A 23,481-nucleotide genomic window follows, 5' to 3' on the forward strand; every position below is an offset into this window, starting at 1 on the left:
AAATTTTGCAGCTGTTTCGAGATAAAGAAGAGAACATCTTGCCAATTATCAATTCAAATTAGAGACACGATATGATCTCTTAATAATCAATAAATTAAACGAAAGATAAATTGTTAATTTTAAATTAAATTCAAGAATTCCTTTAAATATAATCGCAATCGTTAAACGAGAACAAATATATACATTGGAAAGTTGAGAATTATAATGATATAAATCACGTAAAATATTTTAAGAAAAATTCGTTAAAAAAAGAAACAACTCTGTTTATTTTTATATTTTTTTCTTTACATTAATATTATAATACAATTCAATCGATTGAATTTACAATAAAACGTCAACTATTTATTCAACTGTAACAAACATTATTACATTATACATTAATTTAAATATATATATTTCATATACATATACTCTTGCGTTCGAATAATCGAATTTATTTGAATAATATATCGTTTCTATCGTAAATCAGCAATGTGTCTACGTTTCAACGCCGAAAAATTCACGAATAAAAAGAACATTCCCATCGATTCTCAATTTTTCACATCGCGCGAAAACAAAGGAGGAAATAAATCGAACAGAAAACAGAATGCACCACTCCCTTATTCAATATTCAATATTTTCATACACTTAAAACTAGCATCCCACCAACGTTCTCGTTCCTTCGCGACTCGTTTCTTCCGCCTCCGCCCGATCCCGCCCACCTCTCCATTTCCCAATCCGCCTCTGTTCCCAAAATTCAATTCCAACATTTGCATTCGCGACGGTACAAGTTCAACGATACCTCAACACTGTATTTCCTCGATGACGTATAAAAAAGCATCAGGAGGAAATCGACGAATCGAGGAATCGTTATTGCATTCGCGTAGTCTGCCCTCGACAGATCTCGTTATTTTTCGTACACTGAAAATTTCAATTGCATTTATCCATCCAGAGAGAAAGAGAGAGAGAGAGAGTGAGAGAGAGAGAGAGAGAGAGAAGAAACGCCCCAAGCGACGCTCCACTTCCCATTTTGCGCTCGAAACTGTCTTCCTTCCGCTCTCGCGTAATTTCTTCGCGCAGCTGCTCCTCGAAAACTAACAGGATAACCGGCTCACGGATCGAGATGAGAATTATAATGATTCTAAGGGAATCTCAAGATGGATAAGTTGAAACCGATCGTCCAATCTGTGATGTAATGAAATCGATATTTAATACAGGATCCGTTTATTGCGTTTCCTCAGATTCTGCCATCTCGACGAATTTTATTTCGACGAATCAAATGAATGTTTGGATCGTTGCACGCGTGTAGAAAGTAATGTTCGAATGTTCAATGACGGGGGCCGTTGATTTTATAAAATTGAAAATTGGCGAAATTTATGAAATTTCGATGGTTGTGTGATTTAACTTTAGGAAGGTTGATAAGGACAGTCGTTTAATAATTTACATGTGATTCATTGGTTGATGAATTACGTGGTCGGTTACGAAATATGACAGACAGAAGGAAGACTTTCTTGCAATGGACATTCTCGAGTGGGATGGAAAGGAAGGAGGGGGAGGAAAAACCATAGGTTGGATAAATATGTATTATCCGACTTGACGTATGGACAGGGATCCCTTTCATCGTAATTCTATCATCTCGACCTCATTTTGTTCACGTCTGCCTGCTTTTTCACCTACCCGCCTTCGAGTAACTAGCCTCTTGGATATTCGATTTAAAGGTGCTTCAGATTATTCTTATTATAATAGGAATAATAGTGAAACGAATCCAATAAACGAAAAATTGTTTTCAAATTGTTATATGAGAACATAATAAAAAATATATATACGTAATATTATATATATATTTTCGAAATTAAAATTTTAATATACAATATATGCGGTTTATCTGGAGCGTGTAAATATCTCGAAAAACACGAATGACACGGAAAATATTTGAAACAAAAGTATCGAGGGAAGCGTGGTATGATATTTATTTGACTTTGAAACGACCTTGAAATGATTTAAAAGGACCCTTTTGTATTTTTTAAATAGAAATTTATTTCTGGAAATAAAGGATTTCCGAATAAATCACACGCACCATCATATTTTTCTATACGTACAATCATATCTTCATCGCACAAACTGTTTCAATAAATGATGAAGATGAAACTTTAAACAACATAAACGTACACTGATTCGAAAAAAAATAGAGAACATCTTTCTTTAAATATATGTCACGTTATAAATAATTCTTTCTAACAAATCGATCAACTTTGACAAAACAAATTCTAAATAAATAAGTTTCCCCAAAGTTCAATAGTAAATTATATACGGTACAAGTGCGTAAAAAGAAAAAAGAAAATGCAAAATGTGTCGAGAGTAACGCGATTTTAATAGTTCTCTTCTACGATCAAAAGATCCTCTATGCACTTCCTCTTCACATTGAAAACGATAAGTGGGGCGATAAAGCCAAGCATTGGTCCAGGCGCCAAGGGGAAAAGGACTCTTTGTCGAATCGTTCTCTTTAACTTCACGAACGAGATTCTTCGCCACGGTTCGACTCTAATGAACAACAAAGTACGCGAACACAATGCCTCGCCCCTCTGGCAATCTGGTAATCCCTGTTGTTTCCTCCATCGGCGCATCCTTTTTTTTCGTCGAGAATCAACAACAAAGTGCAGATGTGTTCGAACTGCATCTTCGGGTCAGGCAAGATTCGAGCATTTCCATACGTTCTGTTCCAATCCATGCAAGTTCGCTCTCGATTGTGTACACTCTGTATATTAAAATTTGCAATCCGCGCGCTATTATATCAATATTTGCGTATCCTCCCATCGAAAATGGAATTCGAATCCGAGAAAACGTGAAATTTTGTTTATAAAATGTTAATGAAAGTTTACGTCATCCTATTATTATTGTAAAATTTATAAATCTAAAAATTTATAAAGGATATATTTGTCCTAATAATGGTCTTAGTCTTTAATAATTATTGAAAGGTTGAGAAAGTTTTTGTTTTTTCAATTTTTAAGTTAAATTTTTAATAAGTTTAAAAATTGATTACTCTTCGAGATGCCGAAGTGTTGAAAACTTTTGAATCGTCCTATTAACGTTTTTGCAGGAAACATTTAAAGATAGATACGTTAGTCAAATTACGTTGTTCAGGCAAATTTTATCCCCGAGAAATTTCTTCTGAAAGGATTTTCTAATAAGGGAGATCTAAAGTTACAAGAAAATCTGAAATTTGTAAAAAGTTTCCTCGATGCTGTTATGTTTGAGAAGCACTGAGACAGGATTTGCGTAGAAAAAAAAAAAAGAATACTAATTATATAATGCAGATATTATATTTTTTTATTATACCTAGCTCTTAGAAATTTTATCTCTCGTATATTCCAAGAACAGAAATAATTGCTACAAAATTTTTTTCAATTTTCCAATAAACTTTCGTAATTTCTTTCTAGTATTGAAAAAAGAAAAAAGAAAAAAAAGAAAAAGGAATCGATTCACATTCTCTTTGCTCTTTCAACATTTTATCTCGAGCATTTTCAAAAAAAATTTATACGCCAAAATATTAAAAGGAGTAACAATAAATAAAAGAAATATCCAAAGATTTATTTCCACGTAATACGGGATAAATTGTATCCCACTACTATAAAAACGGTAATACAAATGATAAAACTTTTGCTCGTATCGTGTATAATATATGAAAAATAAAGGAGAGAGGTTATAAAAGTACCAAGATATTTATCTCAAGAATTGCAGAATTGCATTTCCTTTTACCCGAATTATAACGTGCGTTTATCTTTCCAAAATATTTTCTAATTTTTTTCGCCGCACAGTTACACGATGTAGGAAATATTTAATAACGTTCAAAATTAATGGCGCTAAATTAATTCGGCCAAGATAGCACCGTATCCATGTTCCGGGCCATCCATTAACGTAGTACAACGTTACAAGACTTCTTAAGGTGGAAGGTAGAGGATGATTTAAGAGTTTACGCGGCAAGCTGCAAGAGGAAGATTTAATAACGTTAATAAAACAGTGATTTTGGATTTTGCAACTTTAACTTGGATCTAAGTACGAATCTTTTGCGAGAGATTGAAAGAAAATTAATATCTCAGGTAGAGTGATAATTGAAATTTTTTTGTTTCCTTGTGAAAGAAACTTCTTTTCTTTTTTTTGGTTTTTTTATTCGTTCGAAATTTCAAACGAATTTTATAACGAGAGTTTAAATAAAATTTAAATAAAATTACATCTTCGTTTCAAGGTTCTTCTTTCCAAAAAATTTTACTTATTCTAAATTTTACTTCTATTCGGCTTAGTAGACTGTAGGGATAGGAAGGAAGATAAGCTATGGAATACAGATCTCCATGTAATCGATCTTTACATAGAGGTTTACAATCTGGTGTAGCATAGGGGACAATCGCCTGTCCCTTTACGTGCAAAGATATATAGGATAGATAGTACACGCATCATGTAGATCTAACAAATGTACAGAACTACCAAGTTAAACCTCGTGTCATCCGGTTTCGACTATCTTAATCTGGATTTCAGTAGTAAAATGACGGAATATTCCGTACAAATGCATATTTTCCATTGTTACGCAGATACGTGGTCGTGCAAGGAAAAAGGTAATTTTTAATCGTTCGTTATTTCCATCTTTAATCAGACATCTCATTTTACTGACCTATCTCAAATTCCAGGAAAAATAGATGCGATTCCTAGAAAAACGCAGTGCACATTTCCAGGAAAAAATGTAGGTCACTGGGTTGCCCATTCATAATTTTCACACTGTAAATACCATTGGAAAATTTAAGCTCTTCTGTTTCTCGACGATCGACAATCAATAATGAGTGGATTTTCGTAACAAAGTTTTTAATCTCTCCTTATATTTTTTTTATATCAAATAACTTGAGTCTTCAATAAGAAATAGTTTAAAAGTAAAAGATCGAACATTCTATTATTTGTCCTATTACTTATTTATCACTTCAACTGTTAATCTTTTAAATTCTCATTGATTAAAATTATTTATTAAAGCATTTTTCCCCTTCCTTTCAACGAGGTAGAGACATATCAATTTAATTCTCTTACGCAAATCACTCTGACAAATAGATTAACTCGATTCACGAAACGAATGTAAAAAGAAGAACCTCGTACGTGCATCTCAACACAAGTATATACAACAGATGGCACGATGAATAAATGCAATATATTTGTCCGGATTAAAAATTACTCGTCGATATCGATAAGAAATGAAATTCTCCGTGCGAGGCAACCTTCGCCTTTCCTCGTTCACCTAACCTCGTTCCACGGTTACCCTGAACGCGTTTCCATGCGCCGATTCCGTAAGTGCACGCGCGTGGAAAACTTGATTCCCGACAATTTGACTAAGTAACGAAGTTTCGGATCCCCTGTCCATCCAATTCGACGAAATGGAACAGACCAATTCACACGGTTGTCCTCGGTTTCCTCGCCAAGTACCTCTGCCTCTCCGCGTCAGTCAACGATGGAACAATTAATTTTACGTTGCCCACGTCGGGCCACGTCGTTTCTCGGATCCACGGAAGGACACGTAGTCGAGCAGTGACGCATCCTTGACGTGTATTTTTCGAATTGAACGCGATCGAAAAATCGAATCCCTTTGACGACACTTTTCAGCGCCTCGGCTGTCAAATCGTGGAATCGAAGACGAGGATTTAAGTTATTGATTGCTCGTGAATCAGATGGCAAAATTTGATAAATATTGTCGCTTCAAAATCGAGATACGAAATTTTGATGTCGATAATTTAAGTAAGATCCTAAATTAATTTCATAATTTCATTATGAATTAATATCGATTTCATTACGTTTCATTGCCGCATGAATTGCTATTACACGAAAAGTAAAGAAAAAAAGAGATAATTTGTTGACCCACAGTGTTCGCATTTGCATGCAGCATAAAAATCATGCAACAACTTTCAACGCATTAATAAAAGCCGGGGCTAAGAAAGGAGCGCAAAAAGCCCTGATGCATATTCAAGGCGAGAAAGCAGAAGAGGTACATGCATAAAACGCGGCTTGTCCAAGTATATCGTATATAATATCTTTAAAGCTCGTTGAAAATCTTGCCTTACTTTAAACGCGTCAAAAAGAGAGGGAGAGAGAGAGAGGAAAGGAGAGAAAAAATGAAAAATTTCCCGGAGAACCAATTCATAGACGAACGCGTGTTTCTCGCAAATGGTTCGACCGACTTTCCTATTATTGTGCCAGAGAATACCCTATCGATTCTGGCGCCACCGATTCGAGTACCACTATCGACACAAATTGTGTACCCAAACAATCTTTGCTTCTGCCAAATTCGATTTAACCTATACTTATACCCATTCTGACGTAACACGTTAACACGAGTTAATCGCACTCAAGTTTTTTTACGTTCCCAAACGCTCATTTTTCGCACCCCCTCTCGCTTGATCGATATCGATCCAGTCGTCGCTTCGAATCCTCTAATTCGACCATTTCGAATATTATATTTATTATATTATAGCGTCAATATTTATATTTTTATTATATTAGCGTCGATATTTAGTCAGTATTTATTATTCATATATCGTTGTCTAAGATTGAGGTAATTTCTGAATCGATCGAATCTTATTTATGCAGACCTCGAATCGATCGGGACCAACGATCGAATTTTAAAATTGAACGATTTGAATTGTCGATCGACGATGAAAAATAATGCGGCTCCGTTCAATTGGCGCTGGTGACTGTACATGTTATAACGCGTAACGCGTCGATGCCTCTCATCAATCATACACGCGAAAAACGGGTGTACGAACGGCGATCGAAAAACTGTCACGTCCCGGGGGAAAGGTGTAAAAGATGTCGTCGAGAGCGTGGGATATAATAAATTCGATAACAGTTCGATGCATTACATTGACAGGCAGCGAAAAATAGGATGGTTGCCGAGAGATTGGAATACAAAAAATTGGGTAAAATTTTCCTGTATTTTTGGCGATCGTCTTTTCTCTATGATAATCAGTATGATAATTGTGTTTATAATTTTCATAATATCTTTGAATTCATCTGAATTTATCTCGATCGTTGCTGTATTAAATATCGTTAAAAAAGAAAAAAAGAGAGGTTGGATCGTTGGTCGGAATTCTTCAGAATCTTTCTTCTAAGTTTAAAGTTAAAATTCGATTGAATTTTTCACAGCACCATTAGCAATTATCGTATAACTTCCTCGGTTAAATTAATATTCTCCCAGGTAATTTTTCTCAAAATTAAAATTCTCTCTCCTCTTCATCCCTCATCCTTCATCCTCTTTTTTCCCAAGAATAAAATTCGTGTACGAAGAAAAGAATAAAGTAGAAGTGGAAATTCCGCGTAACAGGAACAAAGCTATTGTTTGATCGGGGAAAAAAGTTTGGCTGAAAATTCGATTGCGCCTCTCTTCGAGTCTCGCCAAGACTCCAAAGCGTCGAGAGATAAAATTCTCCGTCCATTTGCCTGCTCTCCTTCGACTGTTTACCCTCCCTCTTTTTTTCCCTCTCTCTCTCTCTATCTCTCTTTTTTTTAGAGAGTTTCAACAATGACAAAGAAATTTAATCAACTCGACGTTAGCGTTGAGCGTTTTCCGCCAACTTCCTTTTAAAAACCTTTAGAAACTTTTCATCGAGCAAGACTGTGTCCAAGTCAAACAAAAGTAACGGATCCCAGGACGACAATGGAGATTATGTTATCGATCGGTGCAAGCTACGTTTCTCCCCGCCAGTTTCTCGACTGGGATCATCTCGTGGCGTTAAAAACTCGTACGATGTACGCGAAAACCGGATAATAAAGGAACGTTCGATCCGCTTTTACAAGATGGATCGGAACGTCAACATTTTCTTTTCCACCACCACGTGATACATTTTCCACCGACCTATCCCTTGTTGATCCTTCTCGTTCACGCTTCTTCTGGGAACTCTGCCATCCCCAACCATTTTCCAATTTTACAAGAATTAAACTCTTACCTCTCTTCAAGTTCGTCTGACGTATTTCGATGGTGGTAGACGTCATTCTGGATTAACCGTTAATAATTTTGGCAGGGGGATATTTCACGGATGTATTATTATCGCGACTGATTTTAGATCGTGCATCGTGAGATGCATCCTCAACAGTGATCAGGATTCGGGATTTACGGATCACTGCTATCGAATTAGAAATTTACGCTCCATTCTGGCAGATGTATCATATGATTCGCAGGATATGTATATATATATATATAAACGCACGAAGTTTAGGGAACTAAAGTCGGAATACCGGTGTTTCGTAATGAGCATAGTTGTTGCAAATCGAAATGATGATAATTTAAATTTTGAAATTGGAGATAGTATTCGAAAATTTTTGAAAATTCAATGGAACAATTGGATAAGGAACATTTCTTCAAATTCTATTATTATATTATTCTATTATTATATTATATTCTATTATTATATATAATTCTATTATTATTCTCTTATTTTTTTATTCCATTTTCTCGCAATTTTTCATTTCAATAATTATTAATAAATGGATGTAATCATACGATGCATTAATAAAGCATTTAACACGATATTAATAAAAATTACTATCCACTTCAGCCAAGGACTATCTATTAACAAGAAATTCATATTACAGCAATTATTAACAATAATTAATACACAACATTGGCAATGCCAATGGAATATTTTAATCTTTTCACGAGTCACTGATTCGAATTCATAATCCCACATTTCCGGATAATAATTTATCGGATCTCTAAAAATATGAGGAATGGGAAATTGACAGGGCAATGGGAAATGGGATCGTAAATAAGGAAGAAAATTCAATGGTCGATTAGAAAGCGTTCAACTAAGCAAGGTTAATCGTGAGTTACGGAAGTTACGAGGTCCGAATTAGGGGCAGGATTCCTGCAGCACGATAGGAATAATGCGAATCGTAATTCAATCTGACTCGAATGAGAGAGAATCGGTTAGAGAGAGCGATTTAACCGAAGGTCACGTGTGAAGGTAATGTCCCACATAACCTCTTCGAGAGTAGAAACTCTCTCTTCTTCTTCTTCTTCTTCTTCCTCTTATCTCTTTTCCCTTTCTCTTCGAAGAATAGTTATCCTAGCGGATGAAGATCAAGTGGAACGATAAATTCTGGGGCAAAGTAATTTAACGATTGAAAGCTGGATCGGTACCGTGAACGATCTCTATCAAATTATCTATGGTTTTGTAATTAATATAATTCCATCGCTGTGTGCATAATAAAAGTGGAGACACTTTTTGATTAGTATCGTGTCGTAGGTGGAAAAAGTGGTGGAAAGAAAAGAATAATCGTTGCGTCGTAACCGTTCCTGACACTTATAGGATAGCTTTATGGGTTTTTCTTTAGAGGATTTAGAGGTGTGGACACATTTCTCATGGTTACAGGATGACAGATGCGGTTGATGCGCTCGATTCCGCTCGAAAATGTGGAGAAACGATGCCATGTATGCTTTATTGCATCGGGATGTTTGTTTCTTCTGATAGAAAAAATGTAATTTATCGATGTTACGCGAAATCGATGATAGTTATTATTAAATTAATTGAAAATTCTAGAGCTGGGAGGATTGTAAAGTTGTTGATGGATTTTCTCAGCGGCTTTGAAAGTTGCTTTGCAGAAGGACGCACCATGTGTAAATGTAATGTGTAAATGTAATGCGAATGTGTAAATTTCGTTATTTTCATATTCCACGATTTTAAATTATTTATGTCAATGTCACGTGTTGATTAATCGATATCAAATCCGTGTTTAAATACGATTACCAATTTACTCGTAATGGAATAATATAAAAATTAACTTTGTATTTCGTATTTTAAAAAAAATATTGCCCTACCCTCCTCGTATCTCATCAACTCGATATTCAAGATATAAATAAATGAGAAAGCTTCAAAATTAGATATAAAATTCGCGTCGGCGTAAAATAAATCCAGTTATAAAACGCGTGTATACACGCACACTCGCGCGAAACGAAAGATCGTGTCGTTCGAAACGTAGAAATAAAAATAACTTTTTTTTATTCCAACGCTCTTGGAAACCAAAAAAAAAAAAAAAAAAAGAGAGAAAATCCCTTCGAACTATCTCACGTTACAAGTGTTGCAATTTCTGTAATTCAACTATGTAATTCACACCGATTCCATTTTTTAACGAGACGATCGTACGCGTTCGTCTCATCCAACGAAGATATCTTCTTCCTCGGCAAATACACCGTGACTTTCGCTTTTATTGCAGAACGAGGTGGTTGCCGTGGCTCTTGGGGCATTGTTGAGCAAAGGCGAGGAATCGTTCCCAACCGCGAGATCTCTGTAAGTATTTCTCCTTGCGGATATATCTCTTGAAAGCGAGCTTGCATAAACGAGTGGTAAGATAAAATATATATATACGGGGAAGGGGGTAGAGGAGGAAGGTTGATCAAAGGGTTGATAAAATTCTCGTCGAACGAAATTGCGCGCGAATAAGAAAAATCGAATTAACATGAATAATGGGTTGGAAAGTTTCGAAACGGGTTATTGTTATCGAAAGGATAAATTTACGATGAAACATTTATGAGCTATAATGCACGAGTACGAGCTCGTTTTGTTATTCGAGTGCCGAATTCGTTCAAAAGATATTATCGCGAATATCGCATGGATCACGCATGTAAAATATTTATATACAAATGGAAGATTCGTTATATTCGCTCTAATTAAGCTAATTGTTGCACGGAAAAGAAATATTTCCCGCGTATACGCGTTAACAAACTAAATATCGATCGATATTTTACTTTGCTCGACGAATATATGAAACGGATTACACCTTTCGATCGAAATATCAAATCGTTCGAGTTGATAAATAATTAGGTTAATTGTATCTCGAAAAAAAGAACTATGGAACTATCGATCTAATATACGCGGATACGAAAACTAGAATAAATCAAAGCGTATATTCCAAAAAAAAAGTTTTAATAAAAATATATTTTCTCTTCTATCGTAAATTTATTTTCAATTTAAAAAAAAAATATATATATCGAAAATATCCTTGCTCGTTTCGAAACTTTGATCAACCATTTTCGCAACACAATCTATACCATTTTTTTTTTCATCCAATTTTTAATATCCTCCCGAATACCTATAATAACCTATCAAAGTCATTTCTTTCCATTGGTCGTTCATCATCATCGAAATAATTTAAAAAAAAAAAAAATGGCCGATAAAAAAGTGGAGGCATCGTTCGACGAACTGGTGTTAATTGAATCTCGTTGAAATCGAATTGAAAAGTCGTCCGAGTGCTCGGATAAAGGTTTGTTTATGCGCGCGTTTTCGGGATCGAAAGGGATGGAAAGAGATCGCGCAGGAATCGCGTCGGAGATGAGATTCGTCGTTCGAAAGATGCCAGGCGAAAGTTTCTAATTGAAGTGGCTGCCTTCTAACTGCGCGCTGTTTTGCTCGATATTTCAGCGAGAAGCTGCTGTGCAACGTCGAGGCCGAGGAGAACTATAACTTACTGGAGGACATTTACGAGACATTAAGTTATGACTGCGGTAAGATGTTATTGCTAACTGTATGTGTATGAATGGCAGAGCGTTTAGTGTGTGTGTACGTACAGTTGAACTTACCATTTATTCTAATAATTGGTATATATTCGTATTGCTGGAATTAATTGAGTAGGTGGTATGGAGAGACATTTTGTTTCAGTATTGCTGTTAATAAAAAAATATTTCGAAAATATTAATAGTTTTATAAAGTTTCGAAAACGTTTTTCATTAACGAAATACAAATTTGTTTTTTCGAAGGATGATTTGAAAGGAACGTGTTATATATACCTGCAATTCGGCTTTGTGTTTTGCAAATTTTCAAAATGTGACGTATGAACGCCTCTGGCTAGCAATACTCCATTTTCGTAAAATTTTGGAAAATCTCTACTCGATGTTTGAATCAAGTTTATTCTTTTCCCTTTTTTTTTTTTTAACTTAAAACAAATCGTAATATTCTTTTCCTTGAGTAATTTGTACCACGTTGTAATAAAATTAAAATTATTTATAAAAATAAAATATAATTGTAATGATTGGAAACGATCAAATATTTGGGAGAATATCGCCCCTAGTAATATCAAGTATTATTTAAATGTCAATGTAGGAGCGAAATGTCACTGTCAAATGTCGTCACAGTACGCAATTTTTCATTCGTCGAAACTTTCGTGAAATGGTCGGTGCTTGACGGATTGCTCATCGACAGACGCTCAAACCTTCATTTCCGAAGCTTTGTTAGCCATTTTTATTCTTCGTGTGAAATTTTAGTACAAAGACAAATACTTAATAAAAAATATATATGTATATATATTCTATCCCTCACTTTCCATTACTTTTCCATTTAATATATTTGCTAATCACTTTGAGATTTTCTTTAATGTACACTGTACGCAATTTCCAATCAAATTATCATAATATATTAAATTTGCTGTTTAAATATTATTCAATTACGTTTGCGTATAATTGCAATACGTTGGGCTAGGAAAATTTAAATATGTACAAATAAAATGAGCACAAATAATAACGTAAATACGTGAAATCGCATAAAATATTAGAAACAATCCATCCATCGTTATTTTCCACTTCTTCTAATCGTACGTTTATACGCGTTTGTAAAAATTTGAATCACTGTTTAAATATTTGACGTATATCACGCACACTCCACCAATACAAACCTCGGATAAATCATTACGCAAATACAATCAATCTTCGTCGCGTGCAAAAATTATTAACCGCATTGGAGAGGCAGAGAGAATTAATTAATTCATTCGATTCAAAAGCAGTCTATCTCTTCCTTCGTTCTTCGTCGTTACGACAGATCAAGAACGCGGCGATGATTATTGTCGTTTTTCAAGAAGCCGTACCCGGCAAATCTTCCCTCGAATCTCTACACTCGAAAAGTTATGCGATACTTCTCGGGCTTCGTGTTCCGCGTACGGAAGTAGCAAGACGTCGTCCACTTACGGACCCCTCTGTTGCTTTGAAACCACGATCGAACCACTGTGACCGTAAAATATTAGATTTGCGCGCGTGAAATTTCTTCTCGAATCAAAAATCTTACCACCATCCCTCTATATATATATATATATATATATATATATATATATATATATATATATAAAAATATCTACTTAAAATGAAATAAATATTAAAAGAAAGAAAAAAGGAAAGAAGAAAAAGAAACAGACAACGCTCACTCGATTCAAATTCTATTATAAAGAAAACCTTAGCTATTTTATCGCGTATTTTACTCTCGAAACATTTCCATTTCCTTTCATCCCCTTTCGAAACCACCTCACCACCTTGCCGATCGCCGACAAAGAGACGGAACCTTTCCTCCCCGTATTCCTGCTATCGTGATCATCCCTCCTCAAAAAAGGAATCCGTCTTTGTTGTTGTCCCGCAACGGGAACAAGATTGATACGGGTATTCGATTCCTTCAAAGGAGACGCCTCGCACAATTCGAGTTATACAGTTCGACGGGCGGGTCGTAAAAAAAAAAAAAAATAAAATCGATATATCCGCCGCTCATCCCAAAAAAGAGGATACTGTTTTTTATCCCGTTCGAGGGAAGAATGGGCGGCAATTTGCGTGCGATGTGCAGTTTACTTGGCGCCGAACGTCCAACGATTCCTTTTTTTCGACGACGTGGCGACTTTTTAATGGAGAATGACAGAGAGAAAAAAAAAGGAAGAAAGAAAGGGGAGGGGGAAAAGAGAAAAGGAGACGAGAGAGGCGAAAGGAAAAGAAAGGATGAAGGGAAGGAAAGGAAAAATTGGAACTTGATGAATAGAGAGAACGTCGACAGCTATATACTATATACTATATATATATATATATATATATCTTTTCATTCAACCGGGAATCCGAGGACTAATTTCGTTGAGCTCCTCTGAGTCCTCCCCCCTTCGAGCGTCGTCTTCTTCGGCCGTTTTACTCTTTCATACGGGGAGCTGATAACGCTGGGCGCCGTTCGTTAATACAGGCTTGACCGAGTTTTTAATTGAATGACCGCGGGAATGGCGCGAAAAACCAATCGATATCGCGCCACCGCCGACATAAAATATTCAAAGGCGTTTCCATCTTGGGTAACAGGGGCACAATTTGTAATCCCCTTTTATCCGTTCCGCTCGTTTTCGCGCGTCTTCATCGGAAGATCGATGCGACACCTCGAAGCCCGAAGAAATATACGATCGCGCGCTTCCTCTCTTTCTCGCTCTCACTTTCTCTCTTGCTCTCTCTTCCGTGAGAATTAAACACGGTGGCGGTTCTCGCCGTTTTGTCCGATATATCGACCATCGCCGCGTATATAAAGAGTGGAGGGAGGGATATTGAAAACAATGATTTCGACGCGGGGGAGGAGGGGGATGCAGGAATAATGGAAGGGAAGAAAAATGGGATTTCTCGTGGCAGGATCTGAATTTGAATCATGTGTGGAAATATATATATAATAAACGATGTGAAATTTTGTTCGAAACTTGCGATGGAAAAATGACGGGGTTAAATTTATTACGAGTAACATATCGGTTGTTTATAATTGAAATTTTTTTACCCTTACGTCGTGAAAAGAGAGGGGGAGGAAAATTTATATATTTGATAGGGTTTTGTTTATTCATACGATGGTTAAGTAGAATTGAGTTTATCGGGTTGAATTTGATATTCGAGAGAGAGGAATTTTTTTTTTCATCGCCATTCGTATCGAATCGAAGTCTCGATCGTGGTTTTCCCTGATTTAACCGTGGCGAAGAAATTTCTACGCGAATTTCAAAATTTCATTTACAATCATTACTGTTATCCTCTTTTCACGATAATTTGATTCAACGGTAATCAGCGTTAATTAGCTTCGTTCGTGTTTAACTTTCCACATAAAAATCTTGTTAAACAACTCGCGAGATCTGGAAAGAAAGGAATGTTTTGTATTTTCTTCTACTTTACACATCGTCCCGTTAGATTCACAACCGGGAGAAAATTGCCTCCTCAATGCAATTCCCCCAAGGTGCGTACGTAAATTTCACGTGTTCGCGGACCGATGAAGTTGAAGATTTGCGGACGAGTTGATCCTTGATTCCCTAGATACGAAGGTATGAAATAAATATTATATCAGAAAGAACAGAGGATGCAGACAAATTATTATATCGTTTTTTGTAATGGCAAATTAATACTCTCTATAAATAAATTCAATATAAATTAATTCCATTAATTCCAAACGAGAAAAAAAAACAGTGCCTGCAAGCAATTCTCGCTTTCAAAGAAACTTACTTGAATATATATACTGCTATAACGTTGTGTGTATCGCTCGTCTGTATCTGGACACACGTGACCCTATCGAACTATCGTCGAGAACAATCTCTTCCCTCGGACGAGAGTTCGAAATATAACTATCTGACCCCCCGTAATTATCCGTAGAAATGCAAATTTCACGATAGAACGAGGATACCTATGCTGGTCACGCTCGTGGCGTTATCTTGATGATGCAACGTTCTAACGAGATGGCCGTTGCGTAGATCCGCAACAAACGATCCCGTGTGCCAAAGTTTTCATCTCGATGCGGTAACAACCAACGATACATGTATACGTAATCCCTGAGCTGAAAGATTAATGAGAGCAGGTAAACGCGGTCCAAGAAAATTGCATTCGCGTCCACCGTGATCGTGTTCCGTGATAATAACATAATCTCGATTGTATTTTATGAGATATCGGCCAGGTTTATCGATTTACGTTTTAGAGGAGAAGCTTATTTACTCGAAACGATTCAGTTTTTTTAAAGTTACAAGATCAAGGAAATCGCTCGGGATCCTTGTAAAAAGGTATTGCCAATAATATCGAGTTTCCGATTTTAATCATTTTTGGATTTTATTAAAAATCTAATCTCTTTGAAATATAAATGGATTGGATAAATATAATGCAGGCAGAATACAGAAAAATTTGAATTCGAAAAATAATTTTAATTTCAAGATGGAAATAAATATTAGATTTCCGTTCTAGTTACACTCCTTTGAACTTTGATTTGTTTACCGAAAATATTGAATGTTACAAAAATGTTTCGAAGATCTTGAACTCTCCTTGGAACTTCTTCTTCCTTCCATTGATTCTAGAAGAGAGTTCCGAAACTTGCGTATCCTTGGAAGAAAAGTGGAGCGAATGAACGTTATCCGAATTGAATATTTTATAACCGAAACATCAGAAGACGTGGAAGAATATGAGAATAAGATGGAAATAAATCAAATCGCGCAATATTTTCTATTCCCTTGCGGAAATCTTCTCTTCCTCGCAACGAGAAAATGAAGAATGCACAGAAGTATAATAGAATCTTTAAGTGCAAGGTAGAAGCAGGAAGAAAAAGGAAAGAAGGGAGGTGGAGGGCTTACTTTTGAATTTAATACATATTTATTTATGTGAATTTTTCTTGTTGCCTCTCTTATACTACGTGGCACATACTTTTGATCAAATTATATCGCCATTTGTTTGGGTGGTGTGGTAAACTAACCCATAATAGGAAGCGCATATGGTCTCTCTGAAATGACCTGACACATGTGTGACCCAATAAAGACAATATGGACCGTACAGGACTCAACAGAGATGATATTGGGTTCCGTTTAGAGATACTATTGAATATATATATATATAAGACAGGAATGTTATCAGATACATTGACCTAAACGGAATATTAAAAAATGAATTTATTTATTAGTACGAGCGATCCAATGAAAACCGTATTTGACACAATTGAATAATTTATAAAACAAGATTGACTCGTTTAATTATCATTATTGTAATCTGGTAAATATGATAGAGAATATTTGGGTGATATGAGGTATATCCGATACACTGAATGAAACATGATAATAATGATAATGAACAGGAACAATTCGAAAAATTTATATGATAATCTTTTAAAATACGTGGGATTAAAAACGCGAGGGTTTAAGATGTGGAAAGTTTAAAATAGTTCCAAGAATCGCAAAATTCCGAAGATCGAAGAATTCAAGAGTTCAACTTTAAGAAACCAAGAACTTGGAAGTGTGAAAAAGATCCAAGAATCCAGAAAATCCAAGGTTTCCTCAAACATTCTGGAACACATAAAAAATTCATTATATATATTTACAAATTCGAAGATTCGAGAGTTCAAGAATTTAGAAATCTAACAATTTAAAAATTTGAGTTTAAAATCGAAAAATTCAACGATTGCAAATATTCGAAATATTTTACTAAAAGAGACTGAAAAAGATCCAAAAATATAAACAAAAAATTCAAAAATATACATATTTGAGAATCTGAAAACCCAAAACTTCAAGAATTCAAACTTTATTTTCCTTATTTTAAAAAAAAAAATTGGAAAAAAGATTTAAATATAAAGAATCGAAAATTAAGAAATCATGAAAATTCCAAAAATTCGATTTACGTCTTATGAAATTGCTCACGATTTATAATTCTTGCAATTTTTCATTCAATATTAACTTACATCAATTTTAGACTAGATACATACTTTGTGTACTTACTTCATAAAATTTGTATATGTTCTCACCAGTCGCGTGTAATATCGTGTCGTGAGAAATTTATATTTTATTTACATAGACCATGTTTACTTTATCGCATCGATTCGACGTAATATAGCCCCGTTTACCGAAACTCGTGATATTCACACGATGTTTCTTGATTCCAAAATTATATGTACACCCGCCTAATTTTATAAAGATTTAGCACAAATCTTAAAATAAAATTGTATCAGAGAAACAAGTGTAACATTGTTCTTAAAATTAACGCGAAACAATTCCAATTCTCAAATAATTCTCTCTTACGATAGTATCCTTAACTGTAAATACACATATTTACAATTTACGATATTCATAATCAATACCATTTCAAATCCTTCAATCTTTACAACGCCCATAAAAGATACGAAAAAAGGATCGTCAAACGTTTCTTTACACGTTTCTTTTTTCTTTTTTTCTTCTTCTTCTTTTTTCAATCCGTTTTACAGGATCGTATACATTACATCAGAAGCACGTAAATCATTGATATTCAATGATCTATGCAAGCGCTAATTGAGGGGGTCAGAGCCGGTTTTAAAACGAGTCTACATTGTTCGAGAGCACTTAGAAAGTAGTTACCGTAATTATCTCCACCCAGTTAACCGTGATAGACATTTATCGCGTTCAAAGGTGGTTGTAAGTCGTGGCCAGGGAGAAACTTTTAAACGTATGGCCGTGCTCGAAACGTTAACCACCACGCTACGATCTAATTTGCCGTTCACATGTTAAACTTATTACACGACGGATCCGTAAATGGAAAGCAAGATTGCAATGGAGTGGCCCAATTCTTGCTTTTTGTCTTTCTTAATGAAAGTATCGACCGTGCGGATACGTACGGAAGAAGAAAGCTAATCTGAACTGCCTTTGAATTGAAAATCCGTTCAAAGGGATAAATGGTAATAATGGATAATTCAAAACAAATGGGCGTGATGGACGATGTTTATATTATTTTTCGAATATAAATAACGCGGGAGACGATAGTAGAGAGAAAATGTAAAATCAGTCGGAGAGTATTGAAGTAACATCGTGTTTGCGATGTGAATTTCAACGACCGGGGAATTTTTAATAAGGGATCGATATTTCGAACATGATGTAGGATGAGTTCGTTATATACGATGCTATGTAAATATTTTAGAGATCATATATCGAAGTCATGGGTTCAAAAATCACGTCGAATTTTCTTTTCCTTTTTTTTCTTTTTTTTTTTTAGAGAGAGAATATTAAAGGAATATTAAAATTAATCAAGTATCAAGTTAATAATTGAATTAAACATCATTAACCGCAAGCCGTAATTTCTAGTTAAGAGGAACTATAAAAGAAAATTCAACGTACAACCCTAATTAAGTCTTCAAGTCTCAAGATATCAGACGTTGTCGCTTCTCCGATAATTTAATTTACGACTTTCCTACGTCTTAGCTTCGCCTCTGTTTATATCATAGCAAACACACTTTACTCCACTTTATATTAAAACTGTTTAAAAAAAAACCGTGAAAAACATTTTGCCAGGAAGAAAATTAATTAGTTAATTAATTAGTTTGAAACTGCTAATTCGATTAATTCGAATTAAAGCATTATTAGAGAGCTCGTTCCGACTCCACGGATAATTTTTTCCACTCTATAAAAGTGGAAAGATCGAATCGGAACCGTTCACATACGAAAGAAGAGCCCCCAAGATCCAAGTATTGAATAATGGCACGGTTTCACGGATAGATCTTAATGATCCACTGTGAATCCAGTGCAGCATATTCGATGAGATACGATATACGTTGTCAGGTGGTTTCGATCCTTCATCTTCGAGGGCATGTTAACCTAATTTGCATTCGGTTGTCAAGTACTGTAGTTACATTGGAGCACGTTCAGCGAACGTCTCATTAATCATCATGGACAATCAATATACGGGGCAACGTATTCAAATTCGACTAGTCTGTCGGAACCTTATCAACGATTTCCGGCAGAACTTGGTATGGACAAAGGCTCGAATGTAATATAAATAAATATACACTCTTATAATAAAACAAATATTTACAATCCAATTTCTTCAGAAAAATTTCCAAAGTTTCCTCCATTTTCTTTTCTCATATTTGTATTCATTAGTATTATTCATTCACACTCTGAAACTTTATATTTTCATGAATTTTCAATTTTTTATTGTTATAATTGTTACTATTAAATTTAATGATCCTATAATTGATGAGATTCCTGATATGTGAAGAGAAAAAATTGCAAAATCAACTGAAGGTGATGAATGATATAAATATGCTGATAAAGGTGAATATACTATGTTCATCCTGTTGAATAAGGACTTGGATAGAATAGATTTCTTAATAAATGTATAATTAATGAAAGTGGGAGTAATCAAAATCTAATATTGTTTATTCGTGAAAATGCTATATCTGGAGAACTTAGTATTAAGGGAATTAATCAATTTCCAAATCCTCCAATTAAAAATGGTATAACTATAAAAAAAATTATTAATGCATGTCTAGTTACAATTGTATTATAAATTTGATCATTATTAATTCATGATCCTGAAGATCTTAATTCTATTCAAATAATTATTGATAAATCTAGTATTCCAGATCATAAAGCTGGAATAATGTATAAAATTCCAATATTTTTATAGTTAATTGATATAAATCACTTTATAATAATGATTTAAAAATTATTTTTTATTTTTAATTTTGAAGATTTTTAAGAATTTAAATTTAACTTAAAATTTTTGTTATTAATAATATTAATTATTAGCAAAATTAATGAATTTTGAATTACTAATTTTAAGATTGAAGTGTTAAATCTTTAAAAAAGAATTAAATTGTAAATTTAAAATATTTGTTAAAATAATTGTATTTTAAAATATTTACTTTGTCGTTAAAATTGTTCGAAGTGATATTTCAAAATTTTCGAACGATTTCAAAATCATGGAAATTATCGGTGAAAGAAAATCGAGAAAAATATATTTGCTCGTCAACGCAACGTGGTGTTGCGATAATGCAATAACACGGCTCAACCCTTTTGTGACCGCGTTGCGGTACGCGGCACAGCTTGGGCTCTCGCGCAATTAGGATGGAAAACCACTTTTACCCACCGCTGAAAGATCCATCTCCGAACGACTCTGAAACGCAATTTCCCCCCTTCCCGCGTTTAAACGCGTTATTACCGTGATCGCTACTTATTGCCGAATCGAAAACCCGGCAATCGTTATTGGAAAGGAAAGAAAGAAAACAACAACACACCAACGTGATGATTTTCCAAAGGGGAAAATGGAGGCGTTGTTCTTCCACGTTACCGATAACGACGCAGCGAGAGTGATAAAGAAGAGGAGAAGGACACCGAGAAGAAAGGATGGAGGGAAAAGAAAAGAAAAAAAAAAAAAATAAAAGATAACAAGGGAGAGTGGCAGGAGATCGTTCTTTCGAGTTGGCGAAGCGCAAAAAGGATTTCTCGTGCTGGAACCTCTCAGAGTGGCTCGAGACGTTTCGCCTTGAAAAGGCGTATCTCGTGTATTAGACCTCTTTCTAGCATTGACTCGCGTGGATACGGTGCACGTACAATCTCGATCGATACACCATTTTGCCGGAGAGAGAAAGAAACTTGTCGTGACATAACGTGACCGTTTTTTCTTTTTTTTTTTTTTTTTGAAGTGATACGAATTTGAACTAAAGTTATTTACATTTCGCCAACTATAAATTTATTGTATATAAATTAAATTTACTTTGTCTCTGATATCTCTATTGGGAAATTGATTGATATAGTGCTGTTGAGTGATATTTAGAAGGTTGGTATATATTTTTGATAAATATTCGGAATAATATTTCAATGAATGATAATCTTGATAATAAATTTTTGAATGATAATAAAATTTTGAATGATAATCTTGATAATATATTTTTCAAGATCGTTAAAATTGGAGATGATTGTTATTTAATTACTTTTCTATCTCTAATTCGTAATGAATTCAAAATTATGCACGTCACACGGATATAAAAAAAGTATTTCGATTAAAAAATTAAAGATCATTTGTTCCTCGTTGATGTTAAATATAATAAGCAGAGTCGCATTTAAGCGGAATATATTTGAATATGAATAGAATATACATGTAAAATGAGATGAATACGATGAATTTGAATAGAAATCTGTCTCTTATCACTTAAATATCAATTATGTAAATTTTACTTTGAATATTTTGTTCCCTCTTCCGTATATTCCAAATATTTTCCATTCTATTTAATTTCTGTACGTTTAAATTTTCAATAATTGCACAGAATCTACAGTCTGATAAAAAAATTTACATTGGAAGACTGAAAACGAGAAAAATACTGACATGTAATAATGGTGAATAATTTTAATTTGATCAATAAATAATATCCTCTTATCGAATTCGGATATTTTTGAACATTACCTGAAGGAACAAGCGTTCGCACAGGCGTGTGTCACAGCTGGTAAGCCTTTCTGATTTCCAAAGTGTTCGCTGCCGATGCATTTCGTCCCAATTCGATCATGAATATCACAACCTACACTCAAAGGCGATATACCACCCAAGCTTCATCGAAATCGACTCACGAATAAACGTTGTTGTGAACTGTTACCCTTGCTTGCCAATAGAACGCGGCTCAAAGAGGAGGGCTGAAGAAGAAGCAGTCCGTGGTATTTCGTTTGACCGTATTGTTGCCCTGGCATCGCTTTGACGATAGAACTACGTCTTTGAGAAAAAGAAAAAAAATAAAAAAAAATAAAAAACAAAGGAAAAAGAGATACGCCGAAAAGACACGACACGATTTTGGATCTTTTTCAACGAGGAAGCAGCAATGTCTAACTATTGTTAACGCTTTTGTAATTAAATTGTAGTTTCTTTTGTTCAGAAATATCGATTTCCACAGTTCGTGAACACTTTACAAAGGAATTTCCTTCTACACCATGTTGCGTGTTCTTATGCCTTCGTGCTTCACTAGATTGCTAGAACTAGAAAATAAAAAAAAAAAGACGAGGGTGCAGCTTCTCTGAGATATCCCTGCGTGCTCCTAAGTCAGGTGAAATCACATTTTTGGCCTTCAGGTTCTTTTAATGCGCTATTTATACGTAGTCACGAATTCACAAGGATGGATATTTTTTTTTCTTCTTCTTAGAGAAATTAAATTTCCAAAGTTTGAAGAGATCGCATCGATTTATTAAAAAGTCACGAAAATGTGGTTTTCAAAAATTTTATGTAAGATAGTAGCGAAGCGAAATCAAAGTAACTCGATTCTACTTTGATTTTTCTTTCATGCCTTTTTCTTTTCCCCGGGAAAAATATCTTCTCTTACTCATCTGAAGTGGAGTTTCCCGGAACGAAACGGAGAGAGCGATCTGCAAATTAGATCTACGTTCCATCCTTACATTCTTTCTTCGGTGTAATAGGTGTAACGTTTGAAATAAACGAGAGAATTAAAGTGACATAGCAGTCACATGGAAACGGCAACTCGAACAGTATTCAATCGATAACATCGTAACAAACTGTGTATACCTGTTCAAAGCTCTAACCTCGACGAACGAGTTTCTCGAAGTCGCTAGAATACAAATAAGTCGTAAATTCTTGCGCAAACATGGGAAATATCAACAGAAAGAAAACATCCAATATACATTTTCATATATGTGTATACATATATACATTGTTATTTTCTTATTGCGTATGTGTTCAATATTGAATACTTGAAAGTATTCCGTTCTAATGCATCGTTTTAGAAAACGTGTCTTTTTCCTATTCTATTTAAAATTAATGTTATCGAAATGTTTTCATCGTTTAATTGGATGAATCAAAATGTACATCAAATTAAAATTTGATACTATAAATGATAATTAATCGATAATTGATATCGTAAAGGATACTTTTATTATCGAAATATTATTACATTATTGGTGAAAGAAGATGAAAGTTTAGGAGGAAGGAAGGAAATTCTACTGTATATAATTGTAAACATATTT

At 34.6% G+C, this 23,481-nt stretch overlaps 1 protein-coding gene across 1 annotated transcript in view; it reads left to right on the plus strand.

The window, feature by feature from the left end:
- Positions 1 to 23,481, plus strand: part of sGC-alpha1 (soluble guanylyl cyclase alpha 1 subunit) — a 49,535-nt gene that overhangs the window by 17,224 nt on the left and 8,830 nt on the right. The window contains 2 exon segments of the mRNA NM_001011650.1: positions 10,216 to 10,289; positions 11,421 to 11,503. Coding sequence (NP_001011650.1) covers positions 10,216 to 10,289; positions 11,421 to 11,503 — 157 coding nt within the window.

The sequence above is a fragment of the Apis mellifera genome, linkage group LG6 (assembly GCF_003254395.2).
Source record: "Apis mellifera strain DH4 linkage group LG6, Amel_HAv3.1, whole genome shotgun sequence".
NCBI classification, from domain to species: Eukaryota; Metazoa; Arthropoda; class Insecta; order Hymenoptera; family Apidae; genus Apis; species Apis mellifera.